This window comes from Podarcis erhardii (assembly GCF_964252035.2).
Source record: "Podarcis erhardii genome assembly, chromosome: 17".
In the NCBI taxonomy this organism is placed as follows: domain Eukaryota; kingdom Metazoa; phylum Chordata; class Lepidosauria; order Squamata; family Lacertidae; genus Podarcis; species Podarcis erhardii.
In genome coordinates, this window is record NC_138515.1 from 5,649,625 (window position 1) to 5,669,639 (window position 20,015).

The 20,015-nt window shown below is 44.4% G+C and overlaps 1 protein-coding gene and 1 long non-coding RNA gene across 3 annotated transcripts in view; both read left to right on the plus strand.

The window, feature by feature from the left end:
* Positions 1–20,015, plus strand: part of LOC309332571 — a 264,539-nt gene that overhangs the window by 205,138 nt on the left and 39,386 nt on the right. The gene's annotated exons all lie outside the window — the stretch shown is intronic.
* Positions 1,959–11,188, plus strand: LOC309332356 (olfactory receptor 1L4-like). 2 transcript variants are annotated; one of them, XM_081845518.1, is made up of 3 exons: positions 1,959–2,015; positions 4,526–5,043; positions 10,759–11,188. In XM_081845518.1, exons 1-3 carry the CDS (start codon positions 1,995–1,997, stop codon positions 11,174–11,176), a joined length of 957 nt encoding a protein of 318 aa, XP_081701644.1. In that variant the 5' UTR covers positions 1,959–1,994; the 3' UTR covers positions 11,177–11,188. The 2 variants fall into 2 exon arrangements, with proteins under 2 accessions (XP_081701644.1, XP_081701643.1); XM_081845517.1 differs by lacking the exon at positions 10,759–11,188 and having other exon boundaries at positions 4,526–5,661.

The window sequence follows — 20,015 nt, forward strand, 5'->3', positions numbered from 1 at the left end:
GGAACATCTCTTTTGCATGCAGAAGAACCCAGGTTCAGTCCCCAGCATCTCCAGGTAGGACTGGGGAAATTCTCTGTTTCAAACTCTGGAAAGCTGCACCCAGTCACTGTAGACAATACTGAACCAGATGGATTAATGGTCTGGCTCAGAATACCAGAATACCAGAATTATCTGATTACACATAGCCTGCATTTCATTCCCTCTCTGACTGTCCTGTGCTTTAGAAAAAATATACTTAGAAGCAAGCAATTAGTACAAAAGCAAATCAAGCATGATTAATTAATTCTAATAAGCATAAATGATTAATAATTCTGATTTTTGAAACACTTTAACTTCAACTGAAAAATTGTTTGTCTGCTTAAAATATTTATATACCTTCCTCTCGTAGAATAATCAGGGAAGTCCTCAGTAATGTGAAATCTTTTTAAAAGCCATTAAAAGCAATACAGAGCAATCATTAAATTGGCTGGCTACTAAAGAAACAGCTGCATAGAACTGCTGGTGTAAAATATTATTACTCATGTATCTCTGGATACCAGTTGCCGGAGATTACTGGTGGGGAGAGTGCAGTTACATTCAGAGCCTGCTCTTTGTTGTCTTCCCCCAGCCACCTGGTAGGATGTTTAAGAACAGGATGCTGGACTCGAAAGAGCTTTGGTTTGATCCAGCAGGGCTCTGGTCATGTTCTATCAACCTTTTATTCGACCGTCAGTCAGAAAATACAAATACGTTTATCAATACACAGTTAAAACATCCAGAAAGATTTTAGAGCTTAGCCAACACTAAAAAGGGCTAAACAGATAGCCCCATATCAATACAGTCAATTATGGTCTTGCGACGCTTAAAGGCTAAAAAAAGAAATTTGGCCACCAAAAAATGTATAGCTCTAGTGACATTATTCAGCAAGTGTAAAACCTGGTTTTCTTCGGGTAGGAAGCTAAGTTGACATAGGAGTGGGTCTATAAATTTTTGTCTAAGCTCTGCATAAGAAGGGCAAGTCAAGAGAATGTGTTCGGTGGACTCAACCACACCAATAGCACAATGACAGGTTCTCTGGGCGTATGGTACTCCCCTGTACCTTCCCCACAATATCGCAGAGTCAAGGACATTTAATCTAGCCGCTGTAAGAAGTCTGCGGTATTCCACATAGTGGACTTCTGCAAGATAGGGGGCTGGTATGGTCCGATAAATCTGGTCCCCTAGGAACATCCCTGGTTTTACCTGGGCTATGTCCTCTTGTCTGGCAATATCACTCAGTCTCCAGGAGATCACATCTCTAGCTTGATTGTACGTCATAGACTCAAAGTAAAGGTGAGACAATCCGCAGGATTGAACCTCGTTAATGACCTCCCTTTCCCACGATGATTGGAAATCATCCCTCAATATCAAGGGGGCACACACCCACTGGTTTAAAACAGAGCTTGAGCCATAGCCAGAGCTTCGTCTTCAAGGCCACATACCGTAGAGCTTGCCAGCCGACCTCTAATCTCACTGGTCATGTTCTAATCCACCTGGGACTCGAGAGGGTAAAAGGAGTCTGCTGACCAGAGAACTAAGGAGGAGAAAGACATGCTGCAGCCACTGATTCATTAGAGCAGGGAAACCAACAGGGTGATCTTGCCACGAAATGATCACTTCTTGCAATAGACATTGAATATATTAACTTAGGGATGTTTCCTCTCTCAGTTGGGAATATCATTATTGTAGGAATACGCCTCACTTATGAAGCCTCTGAAATAGTTAGTTTTTAAAAGTTACCAGGTTTCCATTATTATTATTATTATTACTATTATTGAATTTATATACCACCCTATACCCAGGGGTCTCTCAGGGCGATTCACTATAAATTAAGGCATCAAAAATCACAGCCAGCAAAGGAATCCTCCCTTCTTGCCACTGTCAACGGTTTGCCTCAACCTAGTTTCCCCCCCAAAAAATCTCTGTTCTTTGCACAGATCACAACATCAGGATGTGATGGAACTACTTGTTTGACCATGTCAACGTCTCCTGCCCTGGTGAGTCCCATTATCTTAACCTCCCCAAAATGTTTCATTGCAGAACAAACCTAAGGAGGCAGCTATGTCAGGGGTTGCATCCACCAGCAGATCTCCTCTGCAAGTGAAGGTGGCCAGGATCAAGGGAGATTTCACCCCACACTCTAAACTCTCCCAGCTGGTATATTTGGGAGATTAGGATCACACTATAAATCCTTTGTTGCAGAAATCTATGCTGTTCTTCCCTTGGATAGGTGTTCCAGATTTTCCACTCAAGGAAAGGGAGTCAGACTTCTTCGAGGCAGAACTCAGGTTTATTCAGCTGAATAAAGAAGGGACGCGGGTGGCGGTGTGGGTTAAACCACAGAGCCTAGGACTTGCCGATAAGAAGGTCGGCGGTTCAAATCCCGGTGATAGGGTGAGCTCCCGTTGCTCGGTCCCTGCTCCTGCCAACCTAGCAGTTCGAAAGCACGTCAAAGTGCAAGTAGATAAATAGGTACCGCTCCGGCAGGAAGGTAAAAGGCGTTTCCGTGCACTGCTCTGGTTTGACAGAAGTGGCTTAGTCATGCCAGCCACATGACCTGGAAGCTGTATGCCAGCTCCCTCGGCCAATAAAGCGAGATGAGCGCCGCAACCCCAGAGTCGGCCACGACTGGACCTAATGGTCAGGGGTCCCTTTACCTTTACCCAAAGAAGGAACAGACCGCTGACTTCTCAGGTTAGAAAAAGGGTCTGCGTGGTACAGAAAGAAATCATAGTTTATATATAAAAAATGCATTCCAGAGAAACAGTGTTAAACAAAGGAGTATTTGCCATGTTATCCGTCCTGCACTGCACTGCCAATTCCTCTCTGCCAGCCAAATATGTTGCAAACCCTTGTTCTGCTAGCTGGTTCTGCCAGCTCTGTTCTTGGTATTATCTGATTACACATAGCCTGCATTTCATTCCCTCTCTGACTGTCCTGTGCTTTAGAAAAAATATACTTAGAAGCAAGCAATTAGTACAAAAGCAAATCAAGCATGATTAATTAATTCTAATAAGCATAAATGATTAATAATTCTGATTTTTGAAACACTTTAACTTCAACTGAAAAATTGTTTGTCTGCTTAAAATATTTATATACCTTCCTCTCGTAGAATAATCAGGGAAGTCCTCAGTAATGTGAAATCTTTTTAAAAGCCATTAAAAGCAATATAGAGCAATCATTAAATTGGCTGGCTACTAAAGAAACAGCTGCATAGAACTGCTGATGTAAAATATTATTACTCAGGTCCAGTATACCTGAAGGAGCGTCTCCACCCCCATTGTTCTGCCCGGACACTGAGGTCCAGTGGCGAGGGCCTTCTGGTGGTTCCCCCGCTGCGAGAAGCCAAGTTACAGGGAGCCAGGCAGAGGGCCTTCTCAGTAATGACACCCGCCCTGTGGAACACCCTCCCACCAGATGTCAAAGAGAAAAACAACTACCAGACTTTTAGAAGACATCTGAAGGCAGCCCTCTTTAGGGAAGCTTTTAATGTTTAACAGACTATTGTATTTTAATATTCTGTTGGAATATGGGAAAGCTCTGAATCGCTTACCTGAGCCATTTTTGCTATTTTCATATTCCCACTCCCCATTCACATCTAAAATAGGAAGGAGGCTGATGCTTGACCTCAACAGGGATGCTTAGGATCTCCTCCACCCCCATACATTCCTTTGCTGCAGACTCCCAAGTCCCAACCCTCCCAGCCTGACCCAATCCCAGAAATTGCTGCAGGACGGGGTCAAAAAATGCTGCATGCAATGGAGTGCACGGTGAGAGAAAATGGTGGGTGGGAAAGCCTCTGCTTGCCTGACCTGTGTGGTCCATTTGTGGTAAAAAGTAACCCCCCAAACCCACTTTGCTATAAAGCGGGGAGGGGGCAGCTAGCCTGTGGTTCTCCAGATGCTCTTGCACTACAAACCCCATCATACCTGTTTATTAGCCATCCTGGCCCCACCTGTTTTCTACCAGTTTTCCCCCAACGCAACTTCAGAAGTGACTAGCACCAGCAGTGGGCAAGGCTAGACATTTTCTGGCCCCCAGAATCTATAGATGGGCCCTAGTATCAATGATTCTGGGCCCCAGAATCACTGAAGGGGCCCATCACCACATTTCCTGCTATTCTGCACATACCGAGTGTGATCTCCCATGCACACTACCATCTTTGGTGTGACCTACAAGTGTGCCATTTGATAAATATATACTTTTTTCATAATTGGGACTAGGAGAACCTCTTACTCAAATCCTACTTCCGGATTTAGGTGTGTTCCCCAGAAAAATTGAGAGAGGAAAACACAAATTACGGTATTTTACATTTCTTGTCCCCAGGCTTTTGCAGTTGGGAGATGCAAACACACCAGGGGAACTCACCTGCCTCCTCACCACTGCTGGCATTGGAAGCATGGGGAAAGGGGTCATTCCTTCTGTGGAGTGTCCTCTTGTATTCTTGTTACTATCAAGTGTACAATGGGAACATGCCGTCAGTTCTGTTTCCCCCACTCTTTCTCAGCCTCAGGGCAACATGACATATCCTGATGGATTCATCCTGCAGGGTCTTGTCTCCAACCAGTCAGGATATGAGTATCTCCTCATCCCTGGCTTCCTCTTCATGTACCTGCTGACTCTACTGGGCAACTCAGTGATTGTCCTGCTCATCTACCGCGATGTCCGGCTCTCCTGCTCCCCCATGTATTTCTTCCTCAGTCATCTCTCACTAGCCGATATGGGGTTTTCCTCCACCACTGTCCCTAAGATGCTGCAGAACCTATTGACTCATACCAAGCACATCTCCTATCGAGGGTGCCTGACACAGATGTTTTTCTTCCTGGGATTTGGAAACACTGAAAGTTTTCTCCTGGCCTCCATGGCTTATGATCGCTTTGTAGCCATTTGCCACCCACTTCGCTATGCTGTGCTGATGAACGCAAAACACTGCCTCTTGTTGGCTACAGGCTGTTGGGTCCTAGGTTTTCTCCACTCATTGCTCTACACCCTGATGATGTCTTTCCTTTCCTTCTGTGCCTCCGGGGAGATTCCCCATTTCTTCTGTGACCTCCATCCCTTGATCAAGCTCTCCTGCTCAGACACCTCAGCAATCCAGATGACGACCCTCACTGAGGGCACTGTGACCATGGTGGGACCTTTCATGGTCACTCTTCTGTCCTACATCCTCATTTTCTCCAAGGTTCTCAAAATCCCATCAGCTGCTGGGAAGCGAAAGGCCTTTTCTACCTGCAGCGCTCACCTCACCACAGTCGTTTTGTTCTTTGGAACTGTTATAGCTGTGTATGTCCGCCCGTCCTCCACCTATTCTGGCTCCAAGGTCCGAGTGATGTCTGTGGCCTACACAGTTGTGACTCCCATGCTGAACCCCTTCATTTACAGCCTGAGGAATTCTGAGATTCAGCAGTCTCTGAGGAAGTATCTAGGGATTAAAGGTGGAAGATGAGCTTTGAAATCCCCAGATGTCTTTAAAACTCAACCCAAAAGATGTTAATTATCAACAGTTTTAGCACGGCAGTCCAATCAAATTTAATTTCAAAAGTCCACGAGACATCTATCCCTTCCTTTAGAAAACCTGCAGTAGTGTGACTTTTTCAGAGTTCACCAGAAGTTAAAAGTGCATTCAGATTTAGACCATGATGTGTGATTTCAGAAATAAGAAGAAAAAACGGTAGAAGTCAATCTTTGACAATCATGGACCAATGTTGCATCGGTTGGTTTTCAGGCGTGTGCTTTTGAAAATTTGTATTGTACATTTAATGATACAACAAAATGTTATGAGTCATTAACCAATCAGTGGTTGAGAAGGAAATGGAACACCATCCTACTGAATAAAATTACTAAATATGACAATTACAAGAGAAAAGAACCCAAGTTTTTTAATAGCAAAACTGGACTTCATTTATTTTGTGCTGGAATTAATGCAGATTTGACAAAGGAGTACTTTTTGATATCAATTATGAAATAATGAATATTCTGTGTAACGAAAATGTTTTACCTAAAATCTTTTTTGATGAAAGAAAAATTCTTAAAAACCTAATTACAATAGCAGAATTAACTCAGTTGATTAAAAGACAAAGGGGCAGCAAAACTCCTGGCTGAGGCCCAGATGACTTTAAAGCTGAGTATTATGAGAATTTTCCAGATACTTTTATTAATCATCTATTAAAATCTCTCAATACAGTCATGGGGGAGGTAGAAGCAAAGCAAAGATTGCCACACCAGGTATATATGCAGTTTAAGCTTAGTCTTACAGCCTATCATATTACTTAACCAATATTTTAAACACTGGGCAGGTATTTGGTGGCAAGATTTACATTTTTTGACAACTCTATAAAGAATGATCAGACAATATTTCTTATGAACATCAAAATGGCATCTAACTGAATATTAGCTGAATATTAATTATATAATTAGAATACAATGCAATCCATACGGACTATTATTTATAGATGCAGAAAAAGTGTTTGATAGAGTAGAATGGAGATATTTATTTCAAGTCTTGCAAAAAATGGAGCTGGGCACAAAATTTATCTAATGGACAATTCTGTTTGGACTACTTTAATGCGCTCTATGTGGGGCTGCCCTTGAAGATGGTCCAGAGGCTGCAGCTGGTGAAAAATGTGGCTCCAATTATACTTGGGGTAAGAGCAGTGGCGTGCAGTGAATTTTTTTGTAGGGGCACCAGCTTGCCAGGGAGATGAGGGGGTGTTGATGTTGTGACCATGAGCATTGTGCCTCCTTCCCAAAGCTGGGCAGAATCTTCCTGGGCTTTGGGAATGAGTCACCAGGCTTCTAACAGGATGCTGGAGCTCTGCTGCCTCCTTCCTACAGCTAGGTGGGCTTTGGGAAGGTGGCGGGAGGGCTCTTGGACCCTTCGGAGCATCGCACCTCTCTTCCTAAGCCAGGCAGAAGCTTCCCAGGCTTTAGGAAGGAGGCGCAAGGGAAACGTTTAGGGAACTAGCCTAGTCCCCCTATTCCAATGACCGCACACCACTGGGTAAGAGGGAGGGTGATATATCCCCCAGTCTTTTCTTCTCATTTCCCTACTCCTTCCTTTATGCAAGTCATGGAAGAGATCTCCATTGTATCCCTCAAAACTCACTGAGTAGTGCAGAAGCTGAACACCAGCTGACAATTTCTGTAGCTGCTTCAAACACAATTCCAGGATGCTAGTTGCTTCCTCTCTGGTACATGGAGAATCTCCTTTCTGGGGCCCAGTCCATTCCAATCCATCCCATCTCCTGTTCCAAATCAAAATCTTGCCAATGTAAAATGTTTAAAAAGGATGCAGCCCTTAGACCACTGTGTACTGTTGTGCTGTCAATCTCCTTTGGGTATCGATTTGTAGATTATCCCTCACATCTGTTCTGATTTTTGCAAAGACCGCCCCCAGCCCCCAGAGATTATGCTTTGTTATGTACTGAGCTGAGTCCTAGAAAAATAGGATCCAGAATGGAGCAGTATGATTGGTCCTGATTGGCCTACAGGAGCAGCCTGGAATTAGCCAATCATGCGGGGCCCATTGTGTAAAATAATGTACAGTCATACCTCAGGTTGAATGTGCTTCAGGTTGAGCGCTTTCGGGTTGTGCTCTGCGGCAACCTGGAAGTAACGTTACTTCTGGGTTTCGCCGCTCACACATTGCAGATGCTCAAAATTATGTCACGCACATGCACGGAAGCGGCAAAACGCAACCCACGCAGACGCGCCATTGCGTGTTATGTTTTATTCAGGATGCGAACAGGGCTCCGGAACGAATCCTGTTCGCATCCCGAGGTACCACTGTATATATAGCTGTATATATAGCTAGACATTTGAGGGAAAGTTTCATTCATTGTTACTATGAGCTGAATAAAGAGCATGAAATTCACACTCAACTCCGAGTATATTTCATACTTGTTCCCAGTTGTGGAGCAAACCAGAATGCTCCAACATCCATACTCAAAGGGGAAAACTTTTTGAACACTTATTAATGAGGACGAGCTAATTTGTTAAGCTGAATGATGGATTGGGTCTCTGAATGATGGTTCTCAAGAGTTTATGCTATTGCATTCTATTAATTCTGGAGGGGGAACCTGGTTGAGTCGTCCTTGGACCCTGGAGATCACCACCCTTAAGCAGAGATGAACAAAAGCTTTCCTTGCATCAGAAAACACAGAGCTAATCTCCTCAGCAGATGAAGGAGGCCAGTTTCGTCCTATGCAGAACAAGTCCATTTCCTTTGTTCTTCACATTGACAGGAGCAAGAGAGCATACAGGAAGTGCTTTTACTTAAGTAAGTGTGAAAATTGTTATTTTTGGGGGTGGGAGCAAGACTCCCCTAAATTTCTGGATTCAGTGAAGGGTTAGAATGTAAGGAAACCCCTAAATTCCCAGGCCTAATGGGGGCTTGAGTTTAAAGCGGTTTTTCCATGTCCAGGAAACACCCATTAAGAAGGCCATTTTCTGTCTGGGCTGGAGAGAAAATGGGGAAAGCCCTTGCTGAGATAAGAGATGATTAGCAGAGAGAAAAGGACAGAGTTTCAGGAGGGGGGAGCAGAACTGCAGTGGGCAGTGAGGGAAGCAAACAGGAAAGAACTGTCACTTTTTGAAGCTGGAGCATGGGGGGGGGGGCAAAGCATGAAGCAGGCAGTCTGTTTCAAGCTGCAGCAGAGGTCAGACATGATATTTGGAGTCTCTTGGAATCTGAGGCTGCAGCAATGGAAGAAAGAGGACCCTCTTGGGATGTGAATGCTCTGATCTCTCTCCATCTAGACACAGGTTGCATAGATATGTAAATAAACTCTGTATCATAAAGAGATCATGGACTCCACTTGGCCTCATTGTTCCAAAAGTAAACACAGACCCTGTTAAACATATCTGGTACCTCTGGAATCTCTCACTGCTCATAGATTGGTGAAAAAATGTGTTACCCACTTAAAAGCTTCTAACATCCAAGAAACCTATTGAGGATTTTTTAATGGTTACTAATCAGTATCTGTTGAATTCACCCAATACAGTTAAAGCACATAACTAGCCCCAAAGAATTATGGGAACTGTATTTTACCACTCACAGAGAAGCAATTCCCAGCACCCTTAACAAACTACGGTTCTCAGAATTCTTAGGGTTGGGGGAGACTTACTATGTTTTCAGATGTGCTTTAAATGCTTGGTGTGGATGTGGCCTCTTGGCATATCTGATGATGGAGATAGCTTGCTAAAACTTTCATAGCAAAAAGAAATAAATGCCAGGGGCTGGATGTTTTGTGCAGATATCTCTCCTCCTGCTGACTGCATCATCCAAGTCTCTAGCATGGAGGTCTATAACAGACACCCCCAGTAAGGTCACTGTTGTTCCTCTCTCCTACAATTTCATCCCATATATTCTCAACTTGCCTTCCATGCTCCAGGTCATGGATCTCTTCACAAGTGTAGACATCATATAATACTCCTCCCCTCCCCTCTTTCTGTTTGGTCTATTCCATTTGAATAGGCGGTACCCCTCAATTTCTACATTCCAATCATGTGTCTTATCCCGCCAGCTTTCAATAATGTCTGTTAGCTTTCAATAATGTCTGCCACCCTTTATTAAGAGTTCAGATTCATCTTCATTGTTTCCTATACTCTGTGCATTTGTATAGAGACAACTGAAACCACAAGATGTTCTGTCCAGCTGCTTCCTTCTTGTAGTTTCCTGCCGTTTAGCAGGTTTCTGTAGCACCATCTCAGTTTCCTGTACATCAACAAAGCTATTAACCCCATTACCAGGTGTTTTCCTTTCGTCTGTAATATTGTCTACCTCCTCCTTAGGATTTAGTTTAAAGCTCTCCTGATGAGCAAACACATTCTTGCTGACCACTGTGAGGTATAACCTATCTCTTGCCAGAAGTCCATCCTCAAGGAAGCAGAAACCATGGTCCAAGAAGCCAAATCATTCCTGACAACAACACCTGAGCAGCCACTGGTTTACCCCCAGTATCTTCCCCTCTCTTCCTGGGCCACAACCTTCAACAGGAAGCAGGGATGAAAAAAACACCTGTACCCTAAGGCCCTTCAGCTTCTAATCCAGAGTCTTAAAGTCCCTTGCTATGTCAATGTCTGGCAGTATCTCAAAAACAGACATGGAGAATATGATACGAGGAGAGGAAAGAGGGATTTCCGCATAGTTCAGTTTGGGCAGCTAGCAAGCAGAGGGTGGGGAATTTATTAGCCTAACCATTTCTTCTTCTTCTTTAGCCTAATGAGTCCTGGGAATGCAACAGACTTCTCTGAATTATTCCTCCGTGGCTTCCCAATCCAGCCAGAGTTTCAAAGGCTCCTCTTCCTGCTATTCTTCTCCATGTACCTGCTGGCCATATTGGGGAATGCAACAATCATCTTCTTGATCCGTTCTGATTTACGGCTCCTCCACACTCCTATGTATTTCTTCCTCAGCCATCTTGCCTTAGCTGACTTGGGCTTCACTTCCACCACCATCCCCAAAGTGCTAGAAAACTTGTTGTCTCAGAAAAAGACCATCTCCTATCATGCCTGCCTGGTCCAAATGTACTTTTATATGTCTTTTGGCAACTCAGACAGCTTCCTGTTGGCTTCCATGGCCTACGACCGTTACGTGGCCATCTGCTTCCCCCTGCGTTATTCTGCCCTGATGAGCCGTAAGCGTTGCCTCCTCCTCGCAGCAGTGTCCTGGGTTATCCCTATTGCCCACTCTCTGCTTTATACCATTTTGATGTCCCACATGTCTTTCTGTGACTCTAGAGAGATCCCACATTTCTTCTGCGATCTTTACCCCGTGTTGGAGATCTCTTGCTCAGACAGCAGTGTCATAGAAATGCTGCTTCTGACTGAAGGGGTGGTGGAGATCCTGGGGCCGTTTGTGCTGATTGTCATCTCCTATATGGCCATTTTCTACACCATCCTGAAGATTCCATCCAACTCTGGAAAGAAAAAGGCTTTCTCCACGTGTGGGTCCCACATTGCTGTGGTGGTCTTGTTTTATGGTACTGTGAGCTGGGTTTATTTCAAGCCACGTTCCAACAACTCGGATCGCAAGGACACTGTGGCCGCTGTCATGTATACCATGGTGACCCCTATGCTGAATCCCTTCATCTACAGTCTCAGGAATAGTGAAATGAAAGCAGCCTTGAAGAGGATCATTAGGCACCATTTTCATTAGTGTCTTTTGCTGTCACACCTTATAGTAGCAGGAGTGGGAGCCAACATCACTTGGATAGCAGAGCACACAGATGGTGTGTGCGCTTTCAGGACTGTTTTAAACTTGGGCCCAAATGTTGGGTATCTGTAATGGGGAAACGGATTGCAATCTGTCTTTCAGGTATTTGGGGCCTGCATGTGCTAGGATTAGCTGAACTACCATAAGCAAATATATTAACCCTAATACTTACAGTAAAGATCAGCATCATAATCTTATATTTGCCTTATATTAACTATCACTCCCCTGTAAGTAGTAACCAGACTTCAGTTAGATAATTAAATCTTCCAAGAGCAGATATACGATTCAGGAATAGTATAGGCAACCAACCGGTCTTTTTGTGAGGTTTGGTGCTTATAGGGTTAACCTCTATGTGTCCTGCATCTGCGGAGGAGCTTCCTACATCCAGGAGCTGAGTTCTTTGTCTGTGAGTTACTTTCACTTCTCAACGGAGAAGAAAGAGAGACACACGCAATGTTTGTTGTCTCGGACGGTGTTTGTTATTTTATCTGTCTGTGTAAATAAAGCTGTTTAGATTAGAAAGAAACAGCTTATGGACTCTCTTTTCACTTACACATCAAGCACGTGCCGCCGCTCTGCTACTGGCTGGGAATTCTGGAGCAGTGGAAACGTACTGAACCCAGTCAACTGTCCAACAGGTTATGGAAGGACCCAGGCCACGTTTGTGCTGAGTGTGAGGATGAGACAAAACAGAGTCCAGCTCCGAGATCCTGCCTGCTGCTGGGAAAGGGACAGAGGCAGCTGTGATCTCACTGGTGAAAGTGGAACTTGCTGCAGGAAGCATCTTTGAAGCAACCGGCCGGCAGAAAGCATGAGTAAGCTTATAGCCTCGGGAAGATGGCGCAGCAAAATCCATCTCAATCACATGAGACTTTCAATGTTCCTTTTGAGCAATTGAATGACCGCAATTGGGAGGACTGGTCGAGGCAGATCAAATATTGGCTGTTGGGCAAACAACTCTGGGAGTGCACCCAAAATGAGTCACCAGTGGCAGCTGCTGGGGCAAATGCTGCTGAGATTGAGAGAGTTAACGCCGCAATTAAGAAGGACCAGAAAGCTATGTCCCATATTGTAATGGCTCTTGAGGCATTTCAATTGCCTCACATTGATGGGTTATTGTCTTGCCATGGGATTTGGACGGCTTTGGTCAGAGTGCATCAAAGAATCACAGCTAGTGCCAAGATTCATGTGATACGCTCTCTTTTTGAGAAGAGGCTGTCTCCAGGGGAAACGGTATGTGATCACATCACACAGATGCTGTCCATTTTCACTAAGCTGCATCAGCTGAATGTACCTTTCCCTGATGAGCTCAAGGCATACACCCTGCTGAGCTCTTTGTTTTTTTATTTTATTATTTTTTTAATATAATTTTTATTGGTTTTCCAACACAAATTAAAGACAAAACAACACATAAACAAACAAGAACATACAAACATGTATAATTTCAAAAGATTTTCTCCTAAACCTTATTTCCTCGACCTCCTCCACCTCTCCCTTCTGTATTATAATTTCTTTACTATCTGTTCAGCAAGTTCTTATAACCTTAACTTAATAATTTTGTTAAACCATACTATTAATTTCCTTTTTCTTCTTTCTTTCATTCCCCAATTTATCTTTAAAACCTTATAACTATTTAATTTAACAAACACCCAATTCTAACTTAATCTTAAACCTTTTTCCTAAAGTCGGCCCAAATTTCTCTTCCACGATTTTCCACATTCCATAGAATTTACAAACAAAAAGAAATAAACATATAAACAAGATCTAACAAATTATATCACCTTTCGGATTCCCAAATCTCACCCTCCCTTTCCCGGTTTTGATCCCCAAAGCAGTATCTATAAAAACATCCATTTCTCAGCCTGGGTCCCAAACACCAGAGGCTTTTAAATCTCTTTCAGTTTCTCTCTGCCAGTCTTTTTGATAGTCCTTTATTTGGTAGTCCTTTAATTCCAACGCCAACTCTCGAAGAAGCTCTATCCCAATCAGGTCCATTTTTCTTCCGAGCAGGCCTCTGTATTTAGAAATGGGGCTCAAATTTTGTTTCTTAAATCTTTTAAATCTGTATGTCCCAAAAGCTCCCATTTCCATCTCAATCAAATTTATGCTTCCAGGCCTCTGGCTCAGCTTCAACTTCTGCAACCTTGTAACTTCCTCTTTAATTTCCAGCATGTCTTGATATGTCTCTTGGGATTTTTCGAACTTTGTTTCCTCAGCTGCAGCTGTTTCTGTTTCAACTCCATGGGTTGTTTGTTCAAAGTCAAAAACTTCTGTCAGTTCTTTTCCTGCTCCCACAGAGTTATTTACAATGTCATTCAGTTCTGTTACTTTTGTTGTTAAAATGTTGCTCTGCTCCTGGAACTTTCCCAGGAGATAAAATGTTCTAGACAGCTCTGCTAGTAAATTTCCACTGGCAGCCATTTCTTACAATGTTCCAAAACTCCCCACTAGGGGGAATCTATTTAGTTGATGCCCTTAAAATTTCAATCCAATAAACCAAAATATAACTTGTTTTTCTTTACTTTCAGCTGTTTAAATCCAAATCTAAAAAAAGTCCAACCAGCAGAATCACCAAAAACGACGTTTCCTTTTAATTCCCAACTTTGACAGCTAGCTTGACAGCTGTCAAAGTCCGTATCTTTCCAACAGGCTCTTTCGCAGATCGCACCCGGATCTCGGAGGGTTACACTTTAAATTAAACCAGTTCTAGTCCTCCAGCAAGCTCAATTGTACTGTCCAATCGCGAAGATAGTAATTTTCTTCCAAAAAAAAAGAACAACTTTTTCTCCCAGCTTTAGTTGGCTAATCCTTGCTTTAGCTTATCTACAGAACGGGGGGGGGGGGCGGACTTCCTTTTTACGCTTCCCCCCGATCGTACCGAATTTGAAGAAAATATACCTTTTGAGTCCAATTTCCGTGTTCCTCACGGGTTGTTATTTTTAGTCCAAATATCAAAGGAAAAAGTCAGTGCTCTTCGGTCATGGCTCGCGGCTTCACTCCACTGAAGTAGCGGTCTACTCACAGCACCACGCCACCCTCCATACCCTCTCCAAAGCCTTTAAAAAGGCTCTTCGTGGGTCGGGGGGCGCTTAAGATGCCCGCCGAGTCACCAAGTCCGCAGGCTTCCGCGCCTGCGGTTTCTGAGGGTCTCTGCGTCACCGTCACGGCAAGACCCGTCTTCAGTAGAGCCGATTCCCTCCGAGCTCGGAGGGAATCCGCCATTACCCGTTCGCGCTAACCCGGAAGTCTCCCCTGCTGAGCTCTTTGGACAGAAGTTATGAGAACCTGGTTCTGACGATGGAGACTATGCCATCGGACCAGCTTTCTCTGGAGTATATTACTGGGAGATTAGTTGATGAACAGGAGAAGAGACTGAGAGCTGGGCGAGCAGATGCAGGATGTGCCCCAAGGAGAAGTGGGGGTGCAGCAAGAAGCAATGAGGAGTCTGTAAAAGCCTTTGCTTCGAGACACTGCTACAGATGCGGGTCCCCCTCCCATCTTGTGAGAGACTGTCCGGCAGAGGCTCAGGAATGCAAGGTCAAGCAACAAATGCAGATAAGGGGCTCTTCCACAGCAGCGAGGTGTGGGAAGATGTCCAAAAGTTCCAACTAAGGTGAAAGCAAAGATAAGTCTTCTTAGTATCACCTTGCAGCTTCCATGGCAACGGTTAAAGGCTGTAAACAGGAAGCTGGGCTGACCTTCATCATTGACAGTGGAGCAATGCATTCTTTGGTTCCATCTGCTGGGCTTCTTTGGGATTGCAAGGTTGTTAAGAATGGTCGAACTGTCATGCTGGCAGATGGAAGTCATTGCTCTCTATGTCTGGGACTCTTTATTGTTCGTTCTTGGAGCACGAGATTCAAGCCTATGTGGTTCCAGAAATGTCCAGCTGTCCTTTGTCTGTCTCTGCATTAGTCGCTGATGGCTTCAGCGTTTGTTTTGAGAATAACTTGTGTTCTTTTTCCAGGGGTGGGAGACAACTGTTCAGTGTTGAATGCAAGAACAGGCTGTTTGTGCTGGAAATGCCTATTGCAAATAACAGTCCCACTGAGGTAGCACAGGTGCAGTGTGCAAATGTCCCAACACATGATGGCTGTTCCCACCTATGGCATCGCAGGATGGCACATATTAATTGGAATTATGTCATGAGGGCCCCGGGTGTACAGAGGGGTGTAAAATGAAGGCATGTGATAAGTTTTTAGATTGCAGAGCTTGTAAGCAGTCCAAGGTAAAAACGTGCACATACCCCAAGTCTAGCAGAGAAACAACCAAGCCTTTTGAGCTGGTGCATGCAGACTTGTGTGGCCCTATGCCAGTAGCCAGTCTGGGTGGGGCAAAAATTATTTTGCTTCTTTTGGATGGTTTTTCTAGGAACTCTTGGGTCTTCTTGATTAAACACAAAGGGGAAGCTGCTGCATTGGTGAAAGACTGGATCTCAGCGCTGTAGAATTGCAATTCTCTACAAAGGTCCACAACGTTCAGAGTGATAGAGGGCCGGAGTTTACTGGGTCTGCGCTGCAGAATTTCTTCCGCCAGAAGGGTATTGGTCACAGGTTGACAGCACCACACAGTCCTCAACAGAATGGTGTTGCTGAAGGCAAGAACAGAACACTGCAAGAGGCCATGGCTGCTATGCTGTTTGATTCTGGGCTCCCACAGTGCTTTTGGGCTGAAGCCTGGCGCTGCGCGTCGCTTTCTCAGAATCGCTCATTTTCTTCTGTTGTAGGTAAAGGTAAAGGTACCCCTGTCCGTACGGGCCAGTCTTAACAGACTCTAGGGTTGTGTGCTCATCTCACTCCAGAGGCCGGGAGCCAGCGCTGTCCGCAGACACTTCCGGGTCACATGGCCAGCATGACGAAGCTGCTCTGGCGAACCAGCACCAGAGCAGCACACGGAAACGCCATTTACCTTCCCGCTATAAAGCGGTACCTATTTATCTACTTGCACTTAAGGGTGCTTTCGAACTGCTAGGTGGGCAGGAGCTGGGACCGAACGGCGGGAGTTCACCCCACCGCGGGGATTCGAACTGCCAACCATGCGATCGGCAAGTCCTAGGCGCTGAGGTTTTACCCACAGCGCCACCCGCGTCTGTTGTAGGGATACGCCCTATTTTCTGCTGCACGGCAAGAAGCCCAAGGTGCATTTCTTCTGTGTTTTTGGCTGCGAGGCTTGGGTACTTATACCAAAGGCCAAAAGCAGAAAGGGTGGACCAAGATCCAGGAAGATGATCTTAATTGGGTATGAACCAGGTACCAAGGGGTGGAGATTTGCCTATCCAGAAGGTAATCAATCCAGGCTGCTAGTGAGCAGCAGTACTGAGTTTTGTGAGCAAAGTGGGTGGACGCGCATACATGGTAACCCAGATGTTGTTTCAGAGAGTTTTCTTGACACAGATGATGAGGAGGAGGTGGAGCCTTTTCCTGCTGCTGAGGAACAGAGTCCAGAGCAGGCACATCCTAGAACCTCTCCAAAGGCTGTCAAGACAGAGCCAAAGAGTGAACCATCCTCGCCCACAGGTCCAGCTGTAAGGTTCAAAAGACGCAGCAAGTCAGAGGGGGAGCTCTCTGACGCTGGGGATGATCTAGCTGGCCCTAGTGGGTCAGAGCGGGTACCGGAGCTCACGCTGAGGAGATCAATCCGAACCATGAAGGGTAAACCGCCTGACAGGTTTGAGGCCACAAGTGTGTGGGTTGGGGTGGCTCAGTGTGAACCTGAAAGTTTTGAGGATGTTCAGAAGTTGCCTCAAGAAGAAGCCAGTAAATGGCAAGAGGCAATTCAGAAGGAGATGAGCTCAATTGAGTCTCTAGGTGTGTTTTCCCTCACAACATTGCCGGCTGGCAAACAGACTGTGAGCAGCAGGTGGGTTTATCACCTTAAACCCACAGAATCTGGAGAACAGTAGTACAGGGCTAGGTTAGTAGCCAGAGGGTTCAAGCAGCGTAAGGGGCTGCATTACACTGAGGTGTATGCTTCTACTTCCAGAAGTGAAACTGTGCATGCTCTTAGCCATAGCTGCACAAAGAGGTTGGAAGGTGCATCACTTTGATGTGGATGTAGCCTACTTGAACTCAGACCTCCAGGAGGAGTTGTACATGCTTCCTCCTCCAGGGTTTGAGGCCAAGGGGCAAGTCATCGTTTGGTGATTGCCTAAATCAATCTATGGGTTGAGGCAATCGGCCAGAAATTGGAATTTGTGTCTGAATGAAGCCTTAGAGAAGCTAGGTTTCAAGAGAAGTCTTGCTGATAGCTGCCTGTACCTTAAAGGGTCAGGTGAGTCACAGGAGTTGATTTTAATCTTTGTTGATGATGTAGTCCATGTCTCAAAGACACGTGCACAGGTGTAAAAGTTTGCCAAAGACCTTGGTAAACGGTTCAAGCTCAAGAACCTGGGTGCAGTAAAGTTCTTCCTAGGTGTGGAGATTTTCAGAAGATGGAAGTTTCTTGCTCAGTCAGAAAGGCAAAATTGAGCAGTTGCTTCAGAAGTTCAGGATGTCTGAACGTGCAGGGGTCAGAACACCCATGGAGACTAGCTACGTGAAAGACAGTCAGCAAGTAGAACGCTCTGTGTTCGAAAATGCTGAGCTCTTTCAGTCAGCTCTGGGTAGTCTGTTGTATCTGTCCCAGTGGAGCAGACCTTATATAGCGTTTGCTACCAGACTTCCGGGTTAGCGCCTCCGGTAATGGAGGAATTCCTCTGAGGCGGAGACCCACTAAAAATCACAGGTGGGTGAAGCCTGTGAACGTGGGATTCGGCTGGCACCTTTTGCGTCTCCCCTACTCGCAGGGAAACCCAGTTTTGGGGATCCGGAATGACGTGGGGTGAGCGGCACGGTGCTTCGAATTGACTGCTTCTTCCACGGAGCAAAGCCGCATAGCTGTTTCCAGAGAGCGCTCACTTTTTCCTGTGGACAATTTGATCTTAAAGCAACTACCCGTGAGTAGAATGGAGAATTGGATTTTTAAATGTCTTAATTTGGTGCCGAAACAGGGAGGTCTAAAACAGGAAGTCCACCTTCCCCTTTTGTAAATAGATTGAAGCAATTAGGATGCAAGCTGAAGCCTTGGAAAAGCCTATCGTAAAGGACTAAATTTCCATCGGTAAAAAATATTAAACCCCCCTTGGTGGCAGGAGAAGAGGGGGGAAAGCTTTGGACTGAGTATACCTGCAGGAGAGAGCGAACAGAGTTAATATACCACCGCTCCAATCCTGGAAACGGGCTGCCAACAGGACTGATCGTGATTAGAACGTTCACTGACAGTTAAATAAGAGGAATACATTGTTTCCATGGTCTCCGTCTGCATTTAAAAAGGAGTAAAAGTAACAGAAAATTGAAACTAACTTTATTGTTTGAATTGAGTTTAAAAGGACTAATACAAATAGAAACTGTTTCCCTCTAGAGGAACTGTTTCCCTCTAGAGGAAGCTTTTGAAACTGTCACAAGAGTTGAGCTGGGGGAATTTCCAGCTGCAAGATAAAAACCTGTGAGATTCTGGGGACCTTGAATCGGTTAAGAATGTTGACAGAAGAGGCCTTAGTGGTTGTATAATGTAAGATAAGTGACTCACTGGAACAGCTTCACAAAAAGGTGGATGTGGTAACTACCAAAATTGACAATTTGGGACAAAAAGTGAACACCAATATAGAAATTATTCAGAAACTGACACAGGAATCTACTTTGATATGGCAAACTGCGGAGAAGGCTAGGGAGAAAGTTATTGTCGTTGAATCTAAAGTAACACAATTGGAAAGAGAGAGAGTCCCAGCCTTACAGATGCAATTTGATGACCATAAGTTGATGCCTGCTATGATTGAATTTAAAGAAAATCAGATTTTGAGGATCAGAGCCCTACCTGAACTGGAGAAGGAAAGTTTGATAGATTTCCTTACACAGGAATTTGATGACTTTCGGGACCGGGACTTGGGTCAAGAAGAGATTAAAACTGCGAGGGCTCTCGGACTTGGAAGAGGAGGGGGAAAAGAGAAGAACAAAATAAGAGACTGTTGGAACTACCAGAGGAACTTAGAAGAACAACAGTCAAGAGTGGAAATTTTGAAAGATGTCCTGAAATACCTTTCGGATCTTAGATTCAACTACGGAGATTTGGTTGCCCTGTCGAGAAGGAATAAAATCATCTTTAGGTGGGAGTTTCCCCGAGATCTACTCTTTAGCCTCAAAGGAAGGAAAATGAAAATAAGATCAGTGGAAGACAAAGTAAAGTTCATGTATAAATATGAAGAAGACTTGCAGAAGGGACTTGGAAAAGAGTTAAGAGCATCGGACAGAAGATCACCAGGTTGATGGACTATAGGGAATTGGCGGATATGACTGGCAGAATCCGGGACCAGGGAGAAGAGTCGGTGGAAGAAGACTGGGAAAAGTTTAAAGACTATCTATAAAAATATTGTAAAATTAATGAGTCTTAGAAAAATGTTGGAAAGGAGCTATATGGCTTTAGTAGAAATGTTATAAGGAATTAAGTACAAATAGATTATTAGAGTATTAAAGGGAAAATAAAGTTAAAATATGTTAAGACAATTATATATTAAAGGGGAAAATAAGGTTAGAATATGTTAAGATAAATTACAGGACAGAAAACAGAGGAAGATGGAAAGGAATTGCTGAAACAGTTAATTAAAGTGGAGTACAAAAAGGGAGGTGTGAGGAGGTTGTTGAAACAAGTAAATGAAAGTTAAGATACTGAACTTATTAGATGTTTTTTAAATTGTGTTTGTTTGGTTTTGTTAATTTAATGTTTGGGGGAGGTGTTGTGTGGTGTTTTT